The sequence below is a fragment of the Echeneis naucrates genome, chromosome 14, assembly GCF_900963305.1.
Source record: "Echeneis naucrates chromosome 14, fEcheNa1.1, whole genome shotgun sequence".
Taxonomy (NCBI): Eukaryota; Metazoa; Chordata; class Actinopteri; order Carangiformes; family Echeneidae; genus Echeneis; species Echeneis naucrates.
The window spans coordinates 6,443,795-6,471,613 of NC_042524.1; the positions used below are offsets into that span (position 1 = coordinate 6,443,795).

General features: G+C 42.9%; 1 protein-coding gene across 8 annotated transcripts in view; it reads right to left on the minus strand.

Moving 5' to 3' along the window:
• LOC115053906 (transcription factor COE1-A-like) overlaps window positions 1-27,819 on the minus strand; it is a 78,830-nt gene that overhangs the window by 43,628 nt on the left and 7,383 nt on the right. For 7 of the 8 annotated variants that reach the window (XM_029518782.1, XM_029518787.1, XM_029518785.1 and 4 more), the window contains exons 5-6: window positions 25,781-25,854; window positions 21,923-21,991 (exon numbers count right to left, since the gene is read on the minus strand). In XM_029518782.1, the coding sequence (XP_029374642.1) occupies window positions 21,923-21,991; window positions 25,781-25,854 (143 nt within the window). The remainder of the gene's footprint in view (window positions 1-21,922; window positions 21,992-25,780; window positions 25,855-27,819) is intronic. The other variant, XM_029518786.1, reaches the window with a different exon arrangement.

The window sequence follows — 27,819 nt, forward strand, 5'->3', positions numbered from 1 at the left end:
TATAGTTGTTTATAGCTGTTTTCTTCTATTTACTATAAACATATTGTCATTACTGAACATGAAACACATCACTGCAGCAGCGAAAGATGAAGAAAGATAGCCAGATATTTATAGCAGCCTGAGGTCATGTTTTTATAAATGGTCACTCATCATCAGAGATTGCTTTAGATGATTATTGATTTCTATATCCAGAGCAATTGCATGTGAACCAGCTGCTTTGAAAACTATGGATGTTTAACATAAATGTGTTCGGTTATAGTTGGCGCTGTGCATGTGGTGTGAATTTGTACAGCGTAACATGAATTGGTGATGTAGGGTAGGCATTAAGAGGGTCAGGATGTATTAACTGAATTATTAGTTCAAGGCTGAAAGAGAACGAGTAAAGGAAAAGGTGCCTGGGTGGATGTTTTCAGAGCACTATGTTTAACTTTGTGGTGACGGACTGTTGGAGAAGCAAGAAGAGGAATCTGAACTTTCTTCACCTCTGTCAGATGATATTTCAGAGTTCAGGTGGTTGTGTGCACAAAGGGAAGGAAGTCAGGGTTTATACAAAGTCCTTTAAAGTGCAAAAAAAAGGTGTAATCATAACCACCAGGCACATAAGAGAAACCAAAAGCAGCAATAGTGAGTGAAGGGGGGTAAAAGGGAACACACATCAAACTCTACGTAATTAAATGGGATTTGTGGTGACCAGTTAACTCAACCACACTTCGTCCACTTGCGGTTGTGGTCAAATCTTTGGCTGTGTTACCACAGACGCCTGAATTGTGTAACTCAGTTGTGTCTCTCTCGTCCTCTGCACATAACAAGGTGCATTGTCTGATGGAAGTGTGGTTGGAGTCCATCAGTCCTCCACAGCTCCACAATCATGCTGTGTTTACTACGACACGCCCACCAGTGAGTGATTGAAGGGATTCGACGATAGTCCTCTGGAAAATTATTTCAGGTTGCCACATGAGAGCGAACTGCTGTGAAACGTGGGGTGGACTGAGCCGGCATTCGTTGATGGAGTGATGTTACTCACACAATACGCTCCCTTCACTTTCCCTCTTTGGCACAGTCCCTTCACTCCTGCCCATCTCCTACCTCTGCTTCCACTATCTAGCATTTTAATGCATCTATAGTCATGCTAATGGTCCTCAGAATTCAAAATCATTTCCTCTTTGTCCTGCTGTGCCCCTCAGCACTGATAGAGGAGTGGTATCTCTCTCTCTCTCCCTCCTTCTCTTACTTCACACTGACAGAATGTGGTTTTGACAGAGCCCTGCCAGTCTCTCGGTCTTTCCCTCTATCTGGCTTATTATGTGTGTCAGATTAAGGGAGGTGAGGAGTTCAGAGTGCTGACAGAGCAGAAGACCGAAGGGGAGAGAAGAGAAGAGAGGAAGAGAGGAAGAGAAGAGAAGAAAATGCGTTTTACATTGTGAGTAGTTGTACCCTTTCTATTCATGCAAGTTGACCTTTCCATCAGTACGTAATGGAGAGGAGAATGTCCTTTACTATAAAGGCTGGATGTTAAGTCACGCTCCTCTCTGCCCCGAGGAAAGAGGAGAACACCTGATGTCACCCCAACACAGCGAGAGGTGAGAGGGGAGGAGGCTGGGGAGGTGGGAGTGTGTGTGTGTGTGTGAATGAGGATGGTTGGGGTGAGGGGCATATGGTGGATGGATATTACGAAGGGGGTTAGTCGTAGTAGTGGAAATATATGTATAGGAGTGTGTGTGTGTCGGATGGGAGGGGAACAATATTGGTCTGCCAGTGCGGGTCATTGTAGAGAAAACATAAAACATAATCATCCATTAAAATGCAGCTTCACACCCTCCATCACATCCACGATAGAGCTTCTGCCATAAATGGTGTGTGTGTGTGTGTGTGCCTGTGTGACTGTGTGTGAGTAACTTGTGCTTGCATTTTTGGGGAAGCCAGTTTGAGTTATAGACCTTGAGGAGTAAGGACATTTTGGTCACACCTTCAAAGTGTTGCTAAAGGGTTAAGACGTGATTTTAAAGCTCAGGTTAGAATTGTTAACGTTAAACATTTAGGGTTAGATGTTTAAAGGAGGCGGGAAAGTCAGTGTACTCACAAAGGAAGAAATGCATGTTGGATGGGCATTCACTCGCATTACCCAGCTATGATAGATCAAGGTCTAAAAGAGACGGAAGACGGGATACCTGACGGTTGGGTGGTTGGTCGGGTTAGTTATAATCTCAATATGTGTAATGTGTATGTGTACAATTTCTCAGAGTGATGGGATTATATCATATCATGATATTCATTAGGATGTGAAAATGCTGTGCCATGATGCAGAATATTTACTCTGGACTCAATGTTTGAAGTTTCCATTCTCACCTGTCTCTTTGCTACAGTCTGACAGTCACTCAGAACTGGAACCTGCTATGACTTCCAAAGTTGACAAGATATAAGATATGATCTTGATCAAATATCTTGTTTCATACTGTGAAGGAAATTATGAGTAATGCAACATAAGGGCTTTTTAATGTAATCCCTTTTACAATAAATCTTCATCTTTAATTGTGTGCATTGTGTGTTCAGCTTGAGAGGAACAGCACAATTCAACGCACCACCAGAATCTGATTTGAGACTTCACTCAAAATGGTCAAAGAGTGAAGTGTAAAACAATAGACACTTTACAGCGGTTGCCATCTTGGCTCTGTGGCAGAATGGGAGGGGACCACCAAGTGTTTCATTTTAGACAACACTACCGCTGAGAATTGTGTGCACACAGTATATTACATGTGTGTACTCACTGAAGTATCCCACTTGAGACAAAGCAAGAAGTAAACTGTTGTGTAGGCTGTTAAAACTGGAGGTAACTGGATCAATCCAAACCTTTTTAACACTGTCTTTGAATAAAGATTTAGCAGAACCACAAGTACTCTGCGAGATAAAGAAGCTGGTAAACTGCTTATTGTGATATAATCAGCTGGCCAAACTGAATTAAACTGTTTTCATACGGCTCTATGTCCCCGGAGAGCAGAGTGATGAGAGTTACATTCATCTCCAAACTGAGAATCTAGGCACAACAACTTTTAAATGTCAATCAGTGAGGCCAAGCCTGTCACAAACACACACACACACATACACACAGCTTTTGCAGTGACACCATCATACATTGTAAATCTCCACTGACTGAGGGTAAGCAAGCTTCAGATGGCTCCATGTATAACTAGCTCCAGCCCAGCAGATCAGAATGGCTGGCAGTGAGCTTTCATGTTTGTCATCTGAAAACTATTCACCCTCCACTTAGCCAAGAACACAACACAAACAATAGACAGCCCGTTAACAATGTACCATTATCCAGAGCATGATGGGAGGAGGGGTGTGTGTGTGTGTGTGTGTGGAGGGGAGAGAAAGAGAGGGAGAGAGCAAGGAAAACAGCGATGGAGCAAGCGACAAAAAAAGAGAGAAGAAAGGCAGAGAGATGAGAGGGAGGATTGCAGAGAGACCAAACTGTTATTTAAACCAGGCGGCCACGAAAACATCACAATAAATAACTCAGCTGTTTAGTCTCCACCTCAGACGCTGGGGGAGCGACGGAGCACAACACGCGCCGAAAGGGAGGGAGGTGAGAGAGGGGGAGGAATTAAAGGACTTGGGGAGGGATGGAGTGGTGTAAGGAGGGAAGGAAGGATTAAAAAATAGATAAAACACATTACAAGATTGCTCTGTGGTGTCAGACTCAAAGGAGTATCCAGGATCGTCTCTCCCCTTGACTAATGAAAGAAACAGCTTCACAGTCAAGTACTGGGACGGATGCCTGCTTGCAAACACACACACACACACACGCTTACACTCTTAGCCTTTAAAAAACTACCATAAGAACATTTTTCTCATATGACAGGGAGGATTTTACTCACGTTAGCGTCAGTGTGCCTGTGCATTTTCAGCTCAAAGTCACACCTTTCTCTATCTGAACACACACACACACACACACACAGAAGCCCTTTCCTCATCCTCAGGAGAAAGAATGAAACATTGACTGCCCCTTTGACTGCACAGAGCGCTGCCTTGCCAGCCAAGGCCGTTGATGAGAGGAAAATAGTGCTAATGCAGCAAGGAAGCTGTTCTTTCCCAATTAAGCCAATAAAACACATGCTCCCCTCCTTCCTGTAACTGCCTAATAAGCCATAAACACAGCTGAACATTTATAATTCTGGCTAGTCTATAAAAAAAAAAAAAAAAAAAAAAAGCGCTTCCCATGTGTGCAGGGGTGAGGGGTGAGGTGTGTGAAGAGGGTGAATGCGCTGCAGAGCGCAGCAGCAGCAGCCCCAGCGAGCCACGGAGAGAAATCGCTTTCTCTACTAAAAGAAATATTTAGTACCTCGCTGAATTAATGTGAGAGAACGGGAGGTGGCGGGTGAGAAAAAGAGATGGAGGGGGAAGGAGGAGGAGGAGGAGGAGGAGGAGGAGGAGGAGGGCTCGGAGCTGTCTTGCCAGACCAAAGAAAATGCCTCTGTCTCTCCTCCCCCTTCCTCCTCCTCCTTCTACATCCGCCTGTGTTCAGGAGAAGCTGAGGATGCTGAACTCCCTGTAGAGATGAGATGAACACCTTTACACACACATACACCCACACCTGCAACCATCCATATATATATGGATAACTGTATGACAGTATAGATTGGAGGATCAGTGATTAGGAAAGGAGGAGAGGAAGCAGTGAAGCTGAAGAGGCAAATAAGAGACAAGAGGAGAAAAGTGAAGCCGTGAGCACTCGACAGAGGAAGAACGGTGGGAGGCAGCTGTTGATGACTGAGGATGAGAAGTAGTGAGGATGATGGGATGGGCGGAGGAGAAGCTAAAGCTAAAGGTTTTTTGTCAGCTCAGTGGCCTCCTGGATCGCGTTCGTGGCCTCCATGCTGGGCCGCCTCAGCCACTCTCCTCTCCTGGGCAGGAGAAATCATAAACACAGCATGGGATCGCCATAAAACAGTTCCTAAAAAACACATTTGCAGTTTACTGCTAAATGTAGGAGCTTTGGCCTGCAGGGAAAAACAAACTTGGAAGGATGGAGACAAAAGACGCGATGAAGGAGACAAACTGGCAATTTCTGTACATTTGCTGTCTGCCTCACTCAGTGATTTACAAAACTCTTTCTGTTACTTCTGTTACTGTTACTTAAAACATGATGCTATGAATACATATACAGTGTATTTGTACACACTGGATGTTTGCCGCTGAAACCTCTGTGTTGTAATCATGTTTATGCAATGACTTATTCATTCATTTAAATTCTTCCATATTTGTTTATCTATCAGTCAATGTGCATCTTCAGTGTTGCCGAAGCTGCGCTGCTAATTGGTTAAATTACTGGGTCACTTCTGGAGATTTATACCCACCTAACGAGAGAGTTGCGATGGGAGAGTGATGGGGAGGGGTGGAGGGGAGGAATAACAAGTGAGGGCTGGGTGTAGGAGAGGCAGTGTTGATGCACAGAAGTCTTGGCTCCAAACGTGGTTACCCCCTCCTTCCCGTTCGCCTAATTTCCTATTTGATGGCAGTCAACCACTGGCAAGGTGGCGACGGTGGACCTTCTCATTCCGAGATTCAAAACCAGAGATTCAGCATCTGATGTCTCATTAGTGACGAGCAAAGGAGGCGGTATTTGTAACAGGCTAGACCACTGTGTCGTATGTACTCACAATAATGTGAGCTAATGTGAGTTTGCATATGCTTTCCTATAAGATGCTCCATACCGTTGCATTTTCTGTGTCCAATCAGCCGCCGCAGTGACAGAGTCATTAAAATTTTCATGTGATCTTAGAAAGGCAGACTACGACCTTTGTTGTTCAGCAGTCAAACCATTTTATCTAAGTGCAGAAGCAACCTCCCTTTTTGAATAGTGTGGGATACTCACGTAAACACAAGTCTATACTGTATTCTCACACAAACACACAAATACACCAATGGAATGTCAGGGAATGCAGAGCTGTGTGTGAGTCTGTGTGTGTTTTTGTGTGTCTTTCCTGCTATTGTCAGTCGGAGATTGATACCGCCTCTCTTTACTGACAGATGATTGTCGAAGTTTCCTGAACTAATTATAAAAAGCAACAACAGTAACTCACACACCCTGTCTGCCCGCCCTCCCTGCCTGCAAGTTCACAGTCAACACAACCCAACCTGTGAATTTTTATGTCAAACAGATAAAATAGGAAACTGCCTTAAAATGTAAATTGAGCAGAAGACAAAAGACAGAGTAAGATTAGTTGTGGAGGAAACAGAACGGGAGAGGAGGCCAAGAGGGCAGACAGTGAAGGCATCAGTCTGAACTCGCCTCCTCTCGTCTTTGAAGTCAAAACGTGTCATGTCGGATTCATACATAGATAGAAGACATGCACGTACAAGGCTGAAGTGTTAGATATAAATCAACGGTGCAAAAATAAACCCATCATGCTGTCAGACTCTGCACATGTGCGAGGCGTGATGAATACGTTTTCACGGACTGGCCGTATTCTGCACAGGAAGTGGCAGCAATACACTTCCTGTTCAGATGGAAATCTCATCTGCGGGGCAAATTGCCCAGGGTGTTACCACCAACGAACACACGCAAATGCACACAAAGTGGTGCACAAATATATGGAAGAACGAGCACATACAGCACACGGACACAGGGCAGATCACCACCCAGTCTATTTCAGTTTGTCATGTATTGTCACCTGAGCCCACAGTAAATACAAACACTTTGTTCTTCGTCCAGCTCTGCTGAAGGGGCTTTCTTTTTCTCCCTCTCATTCTCTCTGTTTGTGTGTCTTTGTGTGTGAGCACTCTTTCCATACATGAATAACAACAGTCCTATTAATAAATGCTATTCTTACTCTGTGGTATCAAGTGAAAGGGCCTGGAGTTGAATCATACCCTCTGACGCACAGTGAAGATTTGTCACCACACCAATGGTCGCTTGTTTCTCTCTTGCAGCGCTGTCAATAATTTTTGGGAGTTCTGAAGCTTTCCTCCAGTCTGGAATTTGATTGACAAAAGTTTTTATTTTGGTTTCAATAATTTTGGTTTCCAGTCAGTCTGAGTTATAACATCCCATTCAACTTCAATGCTGAGATGAAAGGAGACATCTCATATGCTAAAGTCCAAGAAGGTAAAGAGCACAAATGATCAGGCGGCCGCGCTACAGTATGTCAAAAATGAAACCATCTGCAAAATCAAACATTGTTTAACTTTTTTTCAACATTGCTAAATATAAATTTGAAAATGTGCACTTAAGAATGACAAGAGCAAAATATATATAATGAAATAGAAGGATGAGGGTGTTTTTGAAGTTTCCTCTTCAATTCATTAAAGTTGAAGAGGAACTTTATTATTAAATTATAATAAAATTAAAGACAAATTGAAATTCACAATGAAATAGCGGCACTATTGTTTCCATGTCTGTCCTTCTATTTTTGAAACCGTTTGGTTGGGTTCTGCTGTCCAGTGAGGACACAAACGGAAACATTTTCTTCACATGATATTCACGTCGCAACGAAATGAAACGTGACGACAACTAGAGGAGAACCCACAGATGGATAGGTTAGTTACTGATGCTGTGGCAAACATCTTAAAAACAAATTATAATACGAGTGTAACCTATAGCGCCGACAGAATCAGACACTGTGTGATCCACAATCACGTGTAATGTGTCACCAGCCTCATGCTAATGTGCTCAGGACCTGCAGGACCAGTTGTTTACTGTTGTGTCAGACAATATCTTACATCTTAAGTGGCCCTAGAAGCAGATAAAAAAGCAAGTATATTTCACAATCATGCTAACACATTGCAGCACAAAACAGGACATAAATAAACAGCTACTCCACATGGCAGAAATGTTCAAAGACCAAGCATTAGCATACAATGTGCAAATAAATTAAAGAAATTAAATCCTCTCTCCCCATTTATGTGTGGCCGCCTGTTTGCTGCAGCAAACAAACTGATTTATCTGGTAAATAAAGTCACTACACTCTCGCTGCATCTCCTGCGATTTAACCTTAACCTTGAAGAGTGTTGCATAACAGCAGAAAACTTGACAGATAAAACACAGGCTGTTAGCACCCCCACCCTCCTCACCAAGTGTTTGACTAGACAGCAGTATCCAAACACAGGGACTCCTCACCACACTGACTTTACAAGGACTAATTACCGGCTGGCACTGAGTGCAGACAGATGGTAAGAAGAGAGAGAGGTGGCGAAGGAACACACAGGGAGGGAGTGAAAAGATATATTTTGTCGTTCAAGCTTGTGTGTGTGTGTGGGTGTTTTTGTGTACATAAGCTAATTTGCGTCAATAATTACCATCTCGCCCGCAGCAGACAAAAGAAGCGCCTAAACGTTACAAACCGATGTCTAATGCCAGTTTCATTTCTCTGCTGACAGCCTCAACATGCAGCACTTTCATATCAGTAAATCTCCTCCTGCTCTGTCATTTGTCACATTTTGACTGGGCACAATTGGCTGGACATAAATAAAAGCGCTGGTTCTCAACAGCACCAATGACCTCAATGGCAAAATGGGGGGGGGTGGGTTTGTTTGTTTTTTTTGTCATGGCAGGGCTGAAATAACCAACCCGAGTCCCCAACGGGTTGCAGGAGAACATAGTGGAACGATTATTGGATGAAGGGAGATGGTGCAGACCAGAACACAGCGGACTTGTATTTGTCAGATGAACAGACAAACAAGGTGACCATCATATTTTAATGATGAGAGGGTGAGTGAATCCGTGAACTAAGTTCTTAACGTTAACATCAGCACAGTACAACTTGTTTCCATTACTGAAGAATCTGCTAACAGGAAGAAAAAAAAAAAAAAAACACTCCAATATATTTAATGTACAACCAGAACCTCTAGATTTATATCTGGAAAAACGCAATCACACTAGTAAACCATCCTTCTTGTTCAGCTTCCAAGTGTTGATAAAAGTGGCTGAATTGTGCTCTTTTCTCAGTTTTGCTGGTCACTCTACAAAGTCAGCAGCATAAAATTGAACAGTGAATGGCATTCAGCTGAATCAGTTTCCGGACGCTGCTGAGTATAGTGGGACATTTAAATCCCTCCACCTCTGCCCGATCACATTCCTCCTCTCCACCCTCTGCGCTCTTTATTCAAACCGTCCTTTTCATCCCTCAGCTTCTCCAACACTGCCTCCCCTACACCCAGCCCTCACTTGTTATTCCTCCCCTCCACCCCTCCCCATCACTCTCCCATCGCAACTCTCTCGTTAGGGGGGTATAAATCTCCAGAAGTAACCCAGTAATTTAACCAATTAGCATCTCAGATATGCGGGTGGCACCTAAATTACGATAGTGCAGAATAGTGTTGCATGCGGCGCTGGCTGGAGAATTTACAGCCTCTCGTTACATATTCAGCCGGCATAAATCAAGCGCTCCCCACTGACACGCGGCCTTATGGGTAGGTGCAGGCCGAGGTGGAGGGAACAGTCTCAGGGACGTGAGTTAGTTAATCATGTGGAAATAAGAAGCATAACCCAGTTTCACACATACAGACACCCACACACACCCACACGCACACGCACGCGCACACACACACACACACACACACACACACACACACACACACACACACACACAGGTACATGCAGTTGTGTTTTTACCTGAATACACGCTCACACATTCTCAGCTGTAATAAACATGGAAGGTCATTCTCACTCTTCCACACACACACACACACATAAAATGCAAACACACACTTTCAGAAACAATACATTATATAAACATACACAAACAAAATAAAGTCATCATGATATTTAAAAACAATACGACACTGACTCTCAGATACAATGTTTTGTTTTAGGCTTCTCCACCGCCTTCCCTCTTCCTCTATTCCACGCACACACACACACAAACACTAAATGAGTGTTTCCGCGTGTTCATAGGCAAGACAAAGAGCACAAACAGCAGCTGCTGTTCTGTGCCAGTGTGTGTGTGTGTGTGTGTGTGTGAAGGCTTGTGTGCCTCTTGTGTTATCTCAGTGCGTGGTTTCGGCAGCAGTGCAGGGTGTTTGGTGGTCTCAGCAGTGCCGACAGCGAGTGAGTGATAACTGTAGTAAAAGTGCAGTAAACAGTCTGAGTGATAGCGGCTGTCGCTGGGGCCAATTGAGCGTGTGACATCAGGCGTGACACATCAGTGGAGAGGCACAACAGTAATGACAGCATCGCCACGCAGAGCGCTCCGGCTATCTGTTACTGCTTAGCAGCCTCCACACACACACACACAAATGAACATATAGTCACTGATGGAAGATAAATCTGCCTTTCAGCTTCAGTTAAAACCTGCAATTCTTTCAATATTACTCATAAGTCATGAATGAAGAGTGTCTGTCAGTTTGTGTGCGTGTGTGTGTGTGTTGGGGGTAGATCAGCGGTAACTCAAAGCAGGGGAATCTTAGCCAGGAGGGTTTGGGAGTAGTTAGGAAGGTGAAAGGTCATAAGCCCCGTTCCCTGGAGGAAGACAACAAACAGTCTCACTCCCAAAGGGAGAAAACGCAGACCATCATTATAAAACACACACACACAAATACACACACTATATATCACGAATCATTATAACATGTAGTCTTATAATGAGGTGGTCACCTTCTAAACCTCCTAAAAACTAATCCCCTGATGTCTCTCTCTCACTCTCACCTACCAGCCTCCCAAGAGACCTGCTGGCTGTGAGTGACTCATAATTAGACACAGGGACACAGACATGGGAGACACACACATTTAAGTGGTCCAGAGTTAGACAATAATTAATGTAAAATCCAGGACACACAGCACAGAGACTACGTTTGGAAAAAGTTAAACATTTATCAGCTTTTCACAAACAATAATATATAACACACTGTGGACTGTAGAAACCAAACGTTTGACAATCAATGTGAAGATCCTCAGAACCCAAAAGTATGTTTATGATGCACATACTCCATACATACAGTAAAATAAATGTATTCACAGTATATAGCACCAGATTTTAGGGACACTGTTGAATTCTCATAACAGACTGACTAAATAGTGACTGGTAACTCCACAGAGCCAAAAACTGATCCACATCATAAGGCCCAACAAAGCGGGACACTGTTTTTTGTGGACTTCAGCTTTTGCGTAAACAAACTAGATAGGATGTATTAATTATTGAGCTTTTAGAAATAACAGCTGTTAACTGACAAATTTTTGGAAAGAAATTGTATTAACGTGAGGAAAAATCTCTGAGCATTTTAAAGCAGCATTTAAAAAGAGTAAGAACAACTTAAAAGCACAATGATGTAGTTGTAAGATTTAATCTCTAACATGTTGGGTTTTATAATCACATTTTCAGCCGTTAATCAGTCCGTACTGGAGCAGGAACATCAGTAAATAAATCAGCAAAGCAACCTATAACGCATACCACAGTTAGTATTGGACAAGAGTAAATGCCGCATGTGGATATCACTAACGTGTTCAAATTGCTGTTAGGCTGAAACTCTTTCAGTGTCTGGCAGTGCAAGCAACAAAACACCAAGTTGTTATCACCTTTTGGCTTTCAGGGCAGTTTCTCATAAAAGCGTGCATCATGAATACGCCCAGAAGAGCAGTTATATTTATGCCGAAGCCACAGGTCATAGAGAAGAAAATGCAGATTCACAGAAATTGCTTTTCATTTTAAATAAACAACCAGATGATAGCTCTGAGTTTGACACTTGCGCTGGCTAACACCTACGCAGCGTGACCCGAGTTCAAGTGTTTCTATCGGTCTTTCTCCGCTCGGAGAGATGGAGAAGAGAGAGAAGAGGGAGAGCGGCATTTAACCTCAGAGGGTCAGACCAAAAATTCCCTGTGATCAATACGTCCAAGAAATACATGCACCCACACAGCGCTGTCAAGGAGGACACAGACACACACGGGCGCAAGTGCACAATTGCACATTACTAATGGGCACACACTAGCTCACGCACGCGCATGTGAACACACACACACACACACACACACACACACAAGCACACATGGACCGGATGAGCTGGTCTCAGCTGTGCTTTACTCTTGAGCGCAGCACTAACTGACGGCTAATCGATTAGTGCTTGATGACCTCTGACCCCGCTAGCTTCCTGTCTGACAGATTACACCTCCGCAGTTGCATAGGACTGCATTCGGCCCGTGTGTGTGCGTAGCTCGGCTTTCTTGCTTTTGCCACAGCAGAACAAAAAGAGCAGCCTCAAAGGGAGGAGAGTCCACTTTATAAACAACACACATTTGAGCATGTGTTGTCTTATTGTATGTGTAACTGTGTGTGAGGTGGGATGTTTTCATCTACAGGGGTGCAATACACACTGTTTGTTGTTGTTTGGGCGTGTGCTGTGTGTTACCGTGGCGACAAAGACAGTGTGCAGATCAGGCAGCTGAGCCTGGGAGGGGTGATACATTATGTGTGTGTGTGTGTGTGTGTGTATCTGAGTGTTAGGAGGTAGATAACAATGCCCCTCTCGGCAGGACACTGGTGCTCTCTTCCTGGCCTGTTTTGTACGGGAAACACCGCCCCAACACACACACAGACACACACACAGATATTTATACCTGTGTGGGTTACAATGACTTCACCAGCTCGCCGTACACAGACCTAACAAAGGAAAACAAGACTTCACTGTGGACCAGCGTCCCCCTAACACTCCAACACACACACACATCACAGGAGAGCTGCTGCTTGCAGACTCAGCCGTCCGTTAGATCAGACAAGGTTAGCATTTTTATTCCGACACGGCTATTAATAATGAAATGATGCATGGCTGGCACATTTACACTCTCCTCTCTCCCCTCCTCTCCTCCACTCCTCTCTTTAAATTCCTTTTTACAGTTGTACAAACTCTCCTACAGTGGGTAAACAAACTCTTTGCTCGGCCTCCCAAAACACCTCAACCACCAGTTCACTTTGTGGTAAGAGGAAAATTCCCACTCCCATCAGTGTGTCTGTTAATGTGTGTGCGTGTGTGTAGTCTGCAGGGAGTTTCCAGATAAACTAAATTTGTTTGCTTTTTAATGACAGAGCTTAAGATATTCACACACACATGCACACACACCACCAGTAACCACCTATCATGAATGAGCTGCTCTGTTCTTTTCTCCTTAATACCAGGTATGTGAGTGTGTGTGTGTGTGTGTGTGTGTTTGTGTGTTTGTGTGTGTGTGAGAGAGCGAGCGAGAGAGAGAGAGAGAGAGGCTAATGGCTGTCCAGTAATGGGTGCACAGTAAGAAGGATCTCTGTATGCAGGTACCCAAAGGCCTCCAACCGCAGTCTCATCGTCCACCAGGAGGTTATCCACATACCACACAAATACACACACAGACACACACGCATCAGCCAGTCTTTTGTAAGACAGCCAAAGAAGATGAGATCCAGTCCAACAGTAAGTTACATAATCACTCCGCAAGTCAATCAGTCAGTCCGTTTGTTGATCAATCAGCCAAGTCAGTCAGCACTGTAATGAGTCAGTCAGCTAATTAGTCCGTTAGCTGAATGGAAATGATTGATACAGATCTGGCACAAAATCATGTCTCATGTTCCACGTTCCTGACATGCAGACATCACTCCCAACTTTTACACTCTTAAATGATTTCTGATTCACTTTGTCAGGTCTACAAATCCCTGGGGTGCTGCTCCACAGCCTGGTTGCAGACCTCTGAATCGCTGCCCACATCTCTCTCTCTCTCTCTCTATATATATATATATATATATATAAAATTATATATATATATATATATATATAATTTTTTTTTCAGTGTTTCAAACAGGTCTGGTTTTGTGCTCACTGATAGAAGTTCCCCTGGTTGGAGAAACAACTGAGCCAGTCAGAGCTTTGTAGGAAGGGTTAGCATGCCAGAGAACAGAAAAGGTGATGAGTGTGGCTTAGATTGATGCATTTTGGGCAAATGGCACCAATAACAGCGCTTTAATTCAGCAGTCACACATGAAGTAAAAGACTCTGAGCGAAAGTTGCTGTAGCATTTGCGTTTACTGGAAATGAACATAACCCTTAACTCATTAAATGAAATTACTTTTTTGTGTAGGTCTAATTTTTAGTTCTGGTTTATTTATTTTCTGACATGTCTGATATATGTCAGTACAGTTAGTGGACAATAACTTCTTGTTACACCAATGTGTGTTGATTTCCCCCAGCATTAAGCTGTTACACCAATGTGTCTATGGAAGAGATCTCAGTGACTTTGTGTATATAATTAATGACACAATAAATTAAATCAATTCTAAAATTAGGTCATTTCAGCAGTGTAATGTTTTAACGGCCCTTGATAGGCTTGTTTTGTGCCATTTTTATGTCTTCCCTATTAAAATGGGCAGAAAAAATGTCAGTAAATGTGTTAAATTATAAGATTTAATTACCAACATAGTCAAGTGTCAATGTGAATATTGTCTACTTTCAATTATTCTGAGTATAAATCTACCAAACTACTCCAAGACTGTCCGACAAGCATCCTCTTAGAGTAAACGAGGCATCATATCGGCTTCGGCGGGAACAGATGGGCAAGTGTACGTGTATGTATGTGTGCTTGTGTCTATGTGTTTACATTTATGTTTATGTGTGAGTGTGTGTGTGTTTGTCGGAGAGAGAGGCCATCATGTGTTGTAGGGTAACGTGATCCCTGCATGAGTGTGTGCGTGCGTGCGTGCTGGGGAGGGGAGAGGGAGACAGGAGAAGGAAGGGAGGATGAGGGAGGTGAAAGAGGAAAAGGGGGTGTGTGCAGGGCTGCAGAGGGGTAACAGGCACACATCTGTGTGGACCCTCTCCAGCCGTAGCCCATGGCAGTTCAGTTTCCTTACTCCTTCCCAAAACACACCGACAGCAAGATTGATGGAGACAGAGAGAGTGAAGGGAGATGAACTCCTCAGCTCTCTCCTTCGGTACCAAAGAGGACCAAAAGAAAAACAGAACAGTCCATATTTCTGTGATATAGTCTCAGCCTGCGGCGCTGAGCATGAGGTGTTTGTCCTGATAAGAGATTTAAAGGCAGCTACTTTTTCTAAAACGCAAAGTCACGAAAAGCAAATTAGAGAGAAAAGTATATTGAGATAAATGAAAAGAAGAGAAAAGGAAAGAGGGAAGACTCAAACAGTACCACTTCCCCCCAATGCTGACATCACAAGCTTCTGCAGTTCATTTAGACTGCAAGTGCACAAATAATGTGTGTGTGTGTCCATTAAAACAGACAGTTAAACTAAATCAGCTAGTAATGTGAATGCCAAGCTTCTAAATGCTAAGACAGGTGCCGACTGAGATACTAAATGAGAGAAATGAATAAAACATACTCCTACACGCTCCCCCTACTCTCCCTCTCTCTCTCACACCCACTCATTTACACAGTGTCAGACACACACAAACACACACAAGCACAAACACAGTCAGAGGAGTGAATGCTGACATTAAGTCGATGGTATGAATAATTCCCAACAGTCCTCATCGCCAAGCAACCGCTGACCTTTAACACAGGAAGTGATACTGCAACGCAAAAGAAGGAGACACACACAAACTGCATAGTGTGACACCTCTTGACAAACCCAGGACTGAGAAACATGACGAGGGCCTAAGTGAAAAACAATGCTCCTCCCCAGAAAAACAACGATCTTAAACGAGCCGATTTCCACCATTAAATATCCAAAATAATAGAACTGCAATTCTATGAAAACTTTGAAGCCAGTTTCTCAGCACATTCTATTATATAAATATCTGAAGAGGACAAAGAAAGAGTCTGTCACAGCCTCAGCACGGCCACTAGACTCGACAACCATGCCAGCCGCTCTGTGAGCTGTATTTAGGCAAGACAACCCTTTGAGATGAGAGCTAATGTCAGCGAGCTCACTGGCTCACAATGTACGACACAAAAAAAGTACAGCAAACACTTGACACATGAGGCAAAAACTCTAAAACCTAACACACAATAGCAGGCAGCAGATTGTGCTGGTGCTGTGATCGAAAGACCTCGACCTGGTCATTCAGGATGACAGAGACGTGTGTGAGGCAGAGAGTGTGTCACAAGCTGAAGGAAAATCAGAGAAACAAAACAGTGTGTGGCTCCTCCGAGGAAACGGTACAAGGCAAGGCACGTTTATTTATACAACTCATTTCATACACAAAGGCAATTTAACTGATTCGTTTTCCTCTCTACACAGATCCTGACTGTTTATATTACAGTAATCTTATCAGAAACATGATTCAATTACTGATTTAAAAAAAAAAAAAAAAAAACCTGAAAAAGTTTTCTTAATGGGACAAATTGTCTAGATCTTTGTTTGGATTGGAATATGGAGACACAATTTGGTGTTGCTGTCAAAAATCTGTTGTCTCGCATGCAGCGGCAGAGACGACCCGTCTCTGAGGAATCTGGAAACATTTTCTGAAAATTGATACAAGCTTCTAGTTTCTTCAAACGCCGCAGGATGTTTTTAATGCAATGATGATAAATATGAGGCACAAACTGTCACCAAGTTCAGTGCAGCATTTAGTGTCTTTAGTGGCTACGACTCTGATTTATATTGTGAACCTTTTTATGGGGATACCAACATGGCTGATCTGAATTAGAGGACACGAAGAAGAAGAAAGGAGGACAAAAGAAAGAAAAGACGGATGAGGACAGGTCAAGGAATGAACAAGCATAATATCTTACTGTCTATTTTAGATATGTGTGTGTGCGTGTGTGTGCATCAGACAGTGACAGTTGAGCGAACAGTGACATACCAGGTTGGCAGAGATATTTTGGTAACTAGGACAGAGAGAGAGAGAGAGAGAGAGAAAGGGAGAGAGAAGAAGACAAAGGCAGAAAAGATGACGAGATCGTTTAGAAGATTCCCCCCTCGCTCCCTCTGTCACCTTTCTTCACCTCCTCTTCCTCCCCCCTCCTCCTCCAGCTGATTGACAGCACCCCCTTTTCCCCCACCCAGCGCCCTTTGATTGACAGGACTCCCCAGACTGAGGCTCTTATCCCCTGAAACAAACCCAGCTCTGCTCCTCCTCACCTCCTTTCTCTCCTCTGTGCTGAGAGAAGTAGCCACCTCTCCCTCTCTCTTTGCCTCCCCCCTTTCTCCTCCCTCTAAATGTTTCCTTATTATCTTCACCTCCTCTGCAGCCGTTTCTACATCCCTTCCTCTTTCCCATCATCTCTTCCTTCAGCCTGTGACCCCTCTTAACCCTATAGATTACACACACACATAAATGCTCACACAAGAACAAGCGCACACACACAGGGAACCCCTTAAACTCCCCAGGCTTATGTGGGCCCCTTTAGATTCGAGGAGGACACACACTGGTACCAATAACCCCCCGACACTCACACGCACAATATCACACACTTTCAAACTGCCTTCCACAAGTCTTGACACTGATCTAAGCCCTGAGCGCACACTGCCTGAGACTATAACCCCCCGTAACTACGCACACACACCACACTCACACAGCCTGAGCCTATTAAGTCGGCCGTAGAAGCCTAAACAGGCAGCGAGCTGAGCAGTGAGGTAGGTAACCCCTCAGGGCCACAGAGAGAGGGGAACCAAGTCAAAGAGGGAAAGGGAGAAAGAGAGACGGAGGGGGAGAGCGGGGGTAAGGTGGAGTAAGAAAGGGGAAGATAAAGAAGAGATGGGGATGGAGTTTGCTGAGTTCAGGAAAAAGGAGAGAGACAGAAAACGAGGAGAGATGAGGACGTTGAGTGATTGAAAAAAAAAAAAAGACAGTTAGGAGATACAAGAAGAGAGACTGAATGGCAGCTGCGCGCACACACACACACACACACACACACACTCAGAGGAGGAGAGTGGATGTGGCTCTTTAGGAGTCAAGCAGGCGTATGATAGGATATCATTGCATGTCGTTAACCCTATATTAACCCTGAGAGGCAGTGGGAGACTCACTGCACTACAACATGGATTAACTGGGCCACACACACACTCTCTTTCACACACACACATGCATGAAGAGCAAGCTGTCAGTCACACACAAATGCACACAAGGACTGATATCCTCACTGACACCATGCAATGAGCTGTCAATCAGAAGAAAACATTCTTCGCCACTTCTTCCACCTGTTTGTCTCCACAAATGAAATGTCCTTTTATTTTCCTGTAAAAGGGGACATGCTGAGTGAAATGGTTTTCTTATTGCTCAAGATCACTAAACAACGCGGTGTTCAGTCCACTGGAGATCTGGGGATTGAACACACATCTCAGTCCATCTACATGCCATAACAGTCGAAGAGGACTCATCATTAAGGTGACAAGATCCCTCACAGGCCACACAGAAAAATCCTTTTTTGCTCCTGAGGTTTAACCCGTCCACTGCACTGGCACTAAATAATAAAAGATGACATATTTCCTGTGAGCTAAGCTAAGTAGATATAGAGCTGATATATATATATATATATATATATTTATATATAGGTAGATAGATAGATAGATAGTTGTTATGGGTTGTGTGGCAGCACAGATTAAAATCACAGATAAAAACTCAGAGCATCCTGCAAAAAGCTACAGGCGGTGATATTTACCAAAAGGAGGAATATATAAGCATTGACTCTGTGGGGCGCCCAAACTCTTGTACAACACAATTTTATTTTAGCAATTTGTCAGCGTGTTGCAGTTTATTTCCGTCATTTCACTCCATTTCTGTTCAGGCGTACAGCTGCATCATAACATCGGCCTGTTTACAAGCACGAACACAGTTATAGCTCTTAGTTTGACTTTGTCTCTGTCCACATGTTTGGGTTGGACAGCACACATCCAGATGTTAGACTGAGAGGCTGTGAACCATCGCAAAGTGGGGGTTGGGGTTCGGAGGGGTACAGGAAGTATCCCACGGTATCCACGGTAACCTTGACATTCCATCCTGACCAAGTTCCCTGACATCTCCCACAATTCACTCTGCTCCTCTCTTTTAGCAATGAAACACACACACAAACACACACTAACAAGGAAATGAAACAACTCAGTTATTTTGTGTTTGAACTTCCTGTCCACGCTGGAAGTGGGCATGTGCCACAATAGCTCTGGCTGCATCCACTGAAGGAGCTTCATAGGCGGTATGCTTTGTGTCACAAAGTGATGGCATTTTTTAAATAAAAACCTGAGGTGGAGCCCTTAGCTAATGAACTAAAGTGAAGCCCAGTACTTATATTAAAAACTGCGATCCTCAGGCCCTGTCTAATGTTTACGTCCATAATATTTCACGGCCCCACGCAGTGATTCGCAGGATGGATTGCACCACATAGGATCCGCCTGTTGATGCATTTGTGATCTACAAAGTTGATGAATTTCTCAGCCACATTTGAAGGAGCCCTCTACATGCCTCTACATGCGACAGTAAAGCTGCGCAGCCACAGAACGATGGATGTCTAAAATCGCATCTGATGCTTGTGACCAGCCTGTGTCTACACTTATTTAATCTAAATGACTTATGTTTTACTAATGGACATCATCTACCATCATGAAATTAGATCATATAAATAATAAGATGGTAATCATGTTGCAGTTGTTGCAGTGACTGCTCACAGGGTATTGGTATTTATATTTATATTAGATAAATATTCATATCCCAAATCAAAGCGTTACAGTGGAGACTCATTTAGTTCCAGTTATGCTACAATTACTGTGTTACAATGATTATTCCAAATTATTAAAAATAAAAAGTAAGTTATAAAAAGCATAGTTGTTTGAATAGATGCACTTAAGTGCTTTAAGTCATGTTGATGAATCAGCTTTGTCTGCATTTGGGGAGGAATCTGTCAAGAATATAAACAATAGAACTTCATAAAATGATACTTTTTAAACGTTTTAATACGTTTACGTAATACATCTTCAGATGCTAGCACCAGAGGTGTTGAACAGTAACAGCTACCGCAACAGAAAGTTAACTAGTTCATATTTGCAATGTTGTGTATGTGCATGTCTGAACTGATGGGTATTGTCACGTCCTTCAACTGAAGCAAGCAACAAAATCCAGAGTCGAGCGGCAAAAAGAGAGAATTAGGACAAATCCAAAATAGTCGTCTGCATCAGGTCAGCAGTCACACACCATTAATCCACTAACACACATACTATGAGTGTATATCTATTACCATATATCACCTGTTCTTTCTATTTGTAGCCCAACCCAAATCCCAACCACACACACAGACAGACACACACACACACAGACAGACACACACACACACACACACACACACACACAAAACACAGTCCTTCCAGGCAAATGTATAATGGTGCGTAAACTGAGACGTCTGCGATAGCCGACAAAAGCAGGAAAATGGGGCTGTGGTGTATAGATACTATAATGTCCTGCACACTCATGCACACAATTACCTGTCCGTCATGAACCCTATTGGATTTACACATAACACACACACACAGAAGATGAGTTTTATGTTGTTTTACAGTTCACAAGTGTTTATCTAGTTCATAAGATTCTCCACACACAAATATGGAGGAAAGAAAATGAAAGGAAAGGAGGCTGTAATACTTAAAACATCTCTAAACAACACAAAGATTAGCATTTCTTTACAATATATTTATACTGGGTCAAGATAAGACCATATTTTAGTGTCAAGAGGTATTAACAATTAATTATATATTTTGACATAAGTAAAATATACAATATAAATATATATATACACTAACAGCAAAACAAGACAAGAGACAAATAGAACTGCTGCCTTGATATTTATGTTTGGAGTAAATGGATTTGATTTCATGAGAACATACAAAATCAATTCATGTATATTTGACCATTGAAAAAATTGACTGCATTATGCAAATTAAAACTTTGTTTCATTTGTGGTTTAAAAACCAAACACTACCTTTACACCTTTGACATCTGTGTTAAATCGTTGCTTTGCGGGTCAAAGCCCTCAAAAATGACTGGATGACAATGTGCTGAGAAAATTATCTTCACAGTGCCCGACGCTGTGTGCACTGAGTTGATGGGGGAGGCATGAAACTGCATATTTACTATGATCGCAGCAAAAAAGCTTGTACCATGTCTACAACCTCCACGCACTGGATTTTCTAACAAAATTACTTGAGAGTGACAATAATCTGCATAATTTCACCGCCCATCTTGTGAATCACTCACTGGCAGACACACACACACACACACACACACACACACAGAAAAAACCTACTCAAAGAGAGTTAAAACAACTGCCAAGAAGAAATCAGATTAAAACAAGGTTGGATCTCATTTCAGATTTTCTTTGTCACTTTTTTTTTTCTTTGCTCGTGACCCATTTTTCTGTGCTGCTGCAGCAGAGACTAGGAAGGAGAGAGTGATGGAAGGATAACTTCAACCCTCCATCTCCTATCGACAGGAAGAAAGAGACAGACGGGCAGGAGCATCAGTGGAAGCGACAGACAGCTCCTGTTTGTAAACAGCTTTGTATTTTGCATTACGTAGAGGAACCACACACGTGTCTGAGCACTGTTTGTTCACTCAAGTCTGACGGAGTACATAAGTGTGTCTGCATGTTTGTGCATGAGACTGAATCTGATAAATATGAGGTAGTAACTGAGCAGCTGATGTGCATTTGTGTCCCCCCTGTAATAACATTACTGAACTACATATGCATGTGTAAATAAAACGTGTGTGTGTGTGTGTGTGTGTGTGTGTGGACCTTTAATCCCTGCTGCTTTCAGTAATTCACCTCCTCTCATGAGTCCTTCTGTTTGTGTTATAAATGCAGAGCGTCAAGCCTCGAATGCTTCTCTCTGTCTGGCTTCAGAAGCCATCACTTCTATCTGAGGCGCATCTATTTCAGGACTGACAGCACATCATCCAAAACACAGAGACACTAAGCACTCCATCCCGTGCCGCCACCCAACTCAGGTCACCAGAGGCCCTCATCCAGCGTGTGTGTGTGCGCGCATGTGTGTGTATGAACGGGACACGGAGTGAGAGACAGTACCTGTCGATGATAACAGGGTCTGAGGGTGTCTCATTACGGTTTCCACAGCTCTTCTTGTCACAGCACCGACTAAAAGGGGGAAAAGAGAAAAGATGGAGCAGGGCGAAGTCAGAAAAGGGTCAGCCACAGGCATCATATAGTACAATATCTGCAGGTACAGATTCATGAAATGGGAGCGTTGCAATCTAACATTACAGCACCTTGTCTGTACTGATAGAAAGTATATGTCACTAAATTCACAGCAGCTGATTAAATCCGTCTAAAGGAGGCCAACAGGAGTTTTACAGAAACTCTGCCACGTCGAGCAGGGCTGGGCTGACAGAACAGATAAAAATAGACTTATAAGATGAGGAAAGCGAGTGTATGCAGCTTCTGAGAGAGAAATACACTGGGATGGGCCAGATGGTGAGCTGAGCTGTTTTGTGATATGCTCAAAAATCTCTACTGCTCTACCTTTGTACACACAACTCATAATGAGTTACTGTTAGTAGATGTGTGTTGTCTAGCTCCGGTCAATAGCATAACCATTCATCATCTGATGGACTTCATGGGGTAATGGATGGACAGACACATCTTGGGTGTGTGCACTGAACAACCCTATTGTGCTGTCAAGTCTGACCATCTGGTTACCATCAATTCATTTTACATCTTTTTGTTTCTTCTGCCAAACATTAAAAACAATCTTTGTGTTTAGTGTTGGCATCTGACAGCCAGCTCCTTTTTGGATCTTGTTCCAACTCAGTGACATTTCCTGTTTGGTTACACTCCAAGTCTAACAGTCTCTTTGTTTATTAGCAGGGCACAATGCACAAACCCTTCAGGTAGTAATTTAGCTAAAACAGCAAATGAACACCTAATTAAGTCCCAGGGCTCTCCCTAAACAGAAGAATTGAAGAACAATGGCGCTGTATATTATATCTATGCTGTATGAACATATGAACATTTATCCTTTGATTGTTTCCCTTTGAAATAATGTTATGAATAACAAATCTCATTGCTTTATCTATAAGATGATCAAAAAGACAGTCTCCAGAAGACTTGATAGTGCGTCTGCTTGTTTTAGATCTGAAGCAAAACCTTTTTTAGTTTTGAACCAGTAGAGGTGAATTTCCCACTTTTTATTTGAGGGAAAAAAAAAAAAAATCAGCAGTAGCTCTTTTAAAATGCTACATGAAAATTATCCTGCCCTGAGAACAGGTGAGGTTAAGGGTGGAGCAGACTACAGAGGCCTGAGCCTCAGGCGAGCAGAGGGTGGGATAAGTACAGGCATACAATAATAATGATAAAAAAAAAAAAAAAAAACCTGGCATGTGCTCAAAAATTTACACATGTACGCATTACAAGTGACTGTCTTGCTTGCATCAATTATGAATAAAGGTGTAAGCAGGTGGGTGGAGAGTGAAAGGGTGACTGTGGGATGGAAAGCTAAGACAAGAGGCTGCGAGGGAGAGAAAGGGTGGGAAGAAGAAGGCGGGAAGACGTCTCAGGTTTCCAACTGTCACAGATGGCAGAGGTGAAAAGAAAGAGACTGATATGTTACACCTTCCACATTGTCTCCGCTATCTGCTGCTCTGCCTCTCTCTCAGCTCTCCCTGTCACTTCCTCTCTGCTGCTCTCTGATCTGGGTCACTACACGGCCGTCACCGGAGAACAGCCAGGAACCAGCAAGAGGCAAAAAAAAACAATAACAAAACTGAAAACAGTCGGGGGGTGAGGGGGTGGGAAAAATGGGGAGTGGGGTGTGAGGCTGAGCAATAAGAGAGGAGGGGTACAGACGCAAGGGAGGATGGGTAAGGGTTGGGAGGGGAGGGGTAGAGGCGGAGGTGAAGGACAGAGGAGGAAGAAGAGAAGGGAGCAGAGTGGAGGATGTTATAAATGGAGGGGTGGTGGGAAGGAAACCGAGGGGCGGGATGGGGGTGATGTAGCTCTGATTTCTCTGGCTCATGCCTGGTGATCTAATCATCTGCTCTTCCCCCACATCTCCTCCTCCAACTATACACACACACACCCATCATGTCGACCTGTTCTTTCTGTAAAAATGTAATTAATATACCCAAAACATTATTTGATCAAAGGAAGCCAACTGAAGCAATTAGTCCATTCATGTATTGAGAACAGATTGTGAACAAGATTAGAAAAACGGCAAAAATTTGCAGGTTTCAGCTTTTCAAAAATGAACATTACTTTTGATTTGTCATGTATCATTGGAGGTCCAATGTCTTTGGGTGACTGTTTTAAACACTGCATGAAAACTGTCCTGTTAAGAACAGGCCATTTTAAAATGTTGGGAATAATCTTCAGATATTTTATGGTCAAAAATGTCCATCTATCATTTGCAATTTGAAGTTTTCTTTGTTGTCTCTTTGTCAGAAATAAAACAATAAATGACGGTAAATCTGATTATGTTTAATTAAAAGTCCCTAATGAGATGTTGCACATTTCAATATTAACATAATCCTCCTTTAAAAAAAAAAAGTAACTGAGCTTTCTCTCCATGTTAGATAGATAGAGATGGATAGGAAAACAGGAGAAACAGCTCAGTAGAGTCTGTTGTTCATTTTGGAATAAAATATTTCAATCTGGTTTCCCGGCAGGTCAGTGCGGTGGCAGCTTGGCTGGGAGCATATGGCTAATAGCACCACCATGACAATGAGCCACACGGATTAATGGATGCCCTGAGCTCTTTGTGTTGTGTGTTCTACTTTGTGTGTTGTTGGTGAGGCCCCCGCTGCAGAATCAGCATGTGAGAACACGAGGCAACAGCCGTAACTTTGACCTCAACAGCTGCTGCAGACGAGCAAACTGTTCACGCTCTTTGCAGAAGTCGTACTTTCTGCACCGCTGCCGCACCGTTGTTCCCCCAGTGGGAGTGTTTGAACAATCCTGCAGGACGGATCTAAGGTGGAGGCCCCTCCACTGTACAATTTCATGTATGCTGTACATGTAATGCAAAACAGTTAAATCATGTGTGCAAGTCATGCGCCACATGATGAACAACAATAATTTTAGTAAAATCTGTTGGCAAATACAATTTATTCATAAATTCTTTGCAAATCACATCAGAATTTCAATAGGTTTAGATTTCAATGGGCAGCTGAACTGCCTGAGGAATATTCAGCGAGCTATGGAATAAAATATTAGTGTGCCTGATTTCACGGTTTAAATCCCTGCTTGTGCATACAGATGAACCCCAATTTATATTGTTACACTTAAAGTTGTTCAGTGACAAGGTCAGGGAATAAAGAACAACTTAATTCATGTGCTAAATTTGAATTTTTATAAGTGGTGTGCACGAGCGAGGGTGCATATACGGACCCCTTTGTGAGTACACATGTGTGGTTGTATGTGTGTGTGGGTCCATAGTTATATTTTATAGTCAGACTGTGGAGGAAGGCCCATTTGTTAGCCATGAAACAACAGGAGGGTTCAGATTGACTAATGAGTTTCTCTGTGTCCTAATTAACCAGGCGTCAGAGACACACATACACACCACACATGCATCCACACACACACCCTCAATTGTATAGGATAGGTTGGTAAAATGCCCCTATAAATAGAACTCTTTCCTCCCAACCTACTTACGAAGAAATTCATCTTTAGATTATAATTAAAGCAACGACTGATAGCTAAAACTCATCTTCCTCAACAGATAAGGATTCATGTGTATGGGAACGTGTGGCGGGGGAGGACATGTGGGGGGGTTAATGAGGATGACAAAATAAGAAATGTATTGAGCACAGAGAGGTGACTGGTGAGAACTTTGTGAAGATGAACAGATGAGCAAAGTGTGCTGCAGAAGAAGGAGAGAACGGGGGAGAGGAGAGGAACTGATGAAAGGTGTGTTACAGTCATCTTCACCTGCACATGATCTCATGTGTCAGCAGCACTCTGCACATCTCCGGGTTCTTGTCTTGGCCTTCATAAACAATCGGCTGAAAGAAGAGAGAGACACACAAAAGAAAAGTAAAAAACACTTTGAGAGCCAGTGTAACAAAATATACACGGAACACAAATCCAGCTGATAGTCTTTAAGCCAATATTCCCAGTTGGCTCATAATTGGCCCATAATCACAGCATTAAACAGCACATCTTGATGTGTACCACATTTGATATAGACACCATTTACCATGTTGTTGTCATCCAGTTTAACTCCCAAAAATCGTTATATTTATAGAATAGAGTCAGAAACAGCCCTGGTAACAAAAAATGCTAATCAATTCCAGCTGGGAATTGTAGTTTTTACCATACGTCACTCACACAGTTGCAGCTCTAGAGAGTTTGTACAGCAGCAGGAGTTTGTGCTTGGACAACAGTAAAGATCAGGAATGATAAGACAGTTGTTCATATTCTTGTTAGAGGCGACAAAGTTATGGTGTCGCATGTTTTTAGCACATTGTGCTTGATACCTGTGAGATGAGACAATGATATGTTGGACTGAGGGGGAAAACACACTGACAATGTGAATCTCTAGTGTTTCTTTCTTTTACTCTGCTTCTCTGATACACCTTTATTTTCTTCCATCAGGTTTTGGCACTTCCCACTTCACCACAAGGAACGTGCAGTTCAGTAATAACACCTCCACATCATTTACACGCACACTCTCACACCCAATCTGTCTGCAGAGGGCATCTGACACCCTCCATACACACCTTATTTGAGAAAATCCGCAAAATATATTTTATCTCATCTGCTCACGTGCTGATCAGGTGAATTTCTGAAGTGAGATTTCGCCAGGAACAAATTTGTGTATTCACAGAATGGTGGACACAGTTTCTGCCCCTGAAAGGGCCTTAACCCTGCTTCAATTACTCGAGATTTCAACAAAGCACAAGTCCCACGTCACTAAGCTACCTGCCAATCAATACACACCGCCTGCCTGTCTTTGGTCTAATCCAGTCTGTTTGATCTGCTGTTCCACACTAGACCGAGTTTCACAGAGTGACAAGTTCACTTTTCTAACAGAAAAATGAAGAAGTCCTACTGTCCTCTTTGATGGGTCTTCATCTGAGGTTCCCGCATCCTGCTGCCCCCAGAAGAAATTAAGGTTCTTTAGCTGATTGAAAGTTTAGCAATTCAAAATAACATGCAACAACATGCTGGTACTGTATGTGTAAAAACAGGATTTATTCAGACGACGCTCAGATGATCCAAACTCATCCATCATACACACTTTCTGTCTAACTATGACCAGTAAAGGTTATAAAATGTCAACCAATATTTGTACATTCAAGAACTAAAAACTGACTGATTTCACTTCTCTTGTGATGCTCTCTGTTTCGTTTCATTTCTGACACCATCTATTTAACAACAAGACTCAACATTTACTGGAGTTACTGCAGTTACTGGAGAGGTCAGTCGTTCGGAAAAACTGAATTGTCATGATGCTGTGCGAAGAAGCACATAGGGCACAGAGGGGATGTCTTCAAAGTAAAAATACTATCCAGCTTTTCCTGTCCCTTCAGGGACCTCAGGGTGAGCATGCCCCATATGGAGAGTCAGCATGAGATGTAGAAGCTTTAGCCCTAAATGGCCCTCAGAAAAGAGCTTGGAGCTCCTCAGCATGAACGAGTCCACTACAATGTTATAATCTTCTGTGCATGTGCATATTTTTCAACTGGAAACATACTGAAAATGTATTGATATGTACACCTGGAGGCTGAAGGTGTTCCCGATGCTTCTAATGGGGGCGCACGTCTGCTCGGCGCTGGCGAGAGCGTAATATGAAAGAAAAATAACCAGAGCTCAAAGCAGGAAGTGCAACTCCAGGTAGCCAGAGCTGCAGCTAAGCTAACATTTCCAACAGAGCAACTTTTATCACAAAAGCAGAGGAGAGGCTGAAATGCAGTGTCAGTCACACGGGAAGTGAATTCATGTAACCAAAGAAACAAAATAAACAG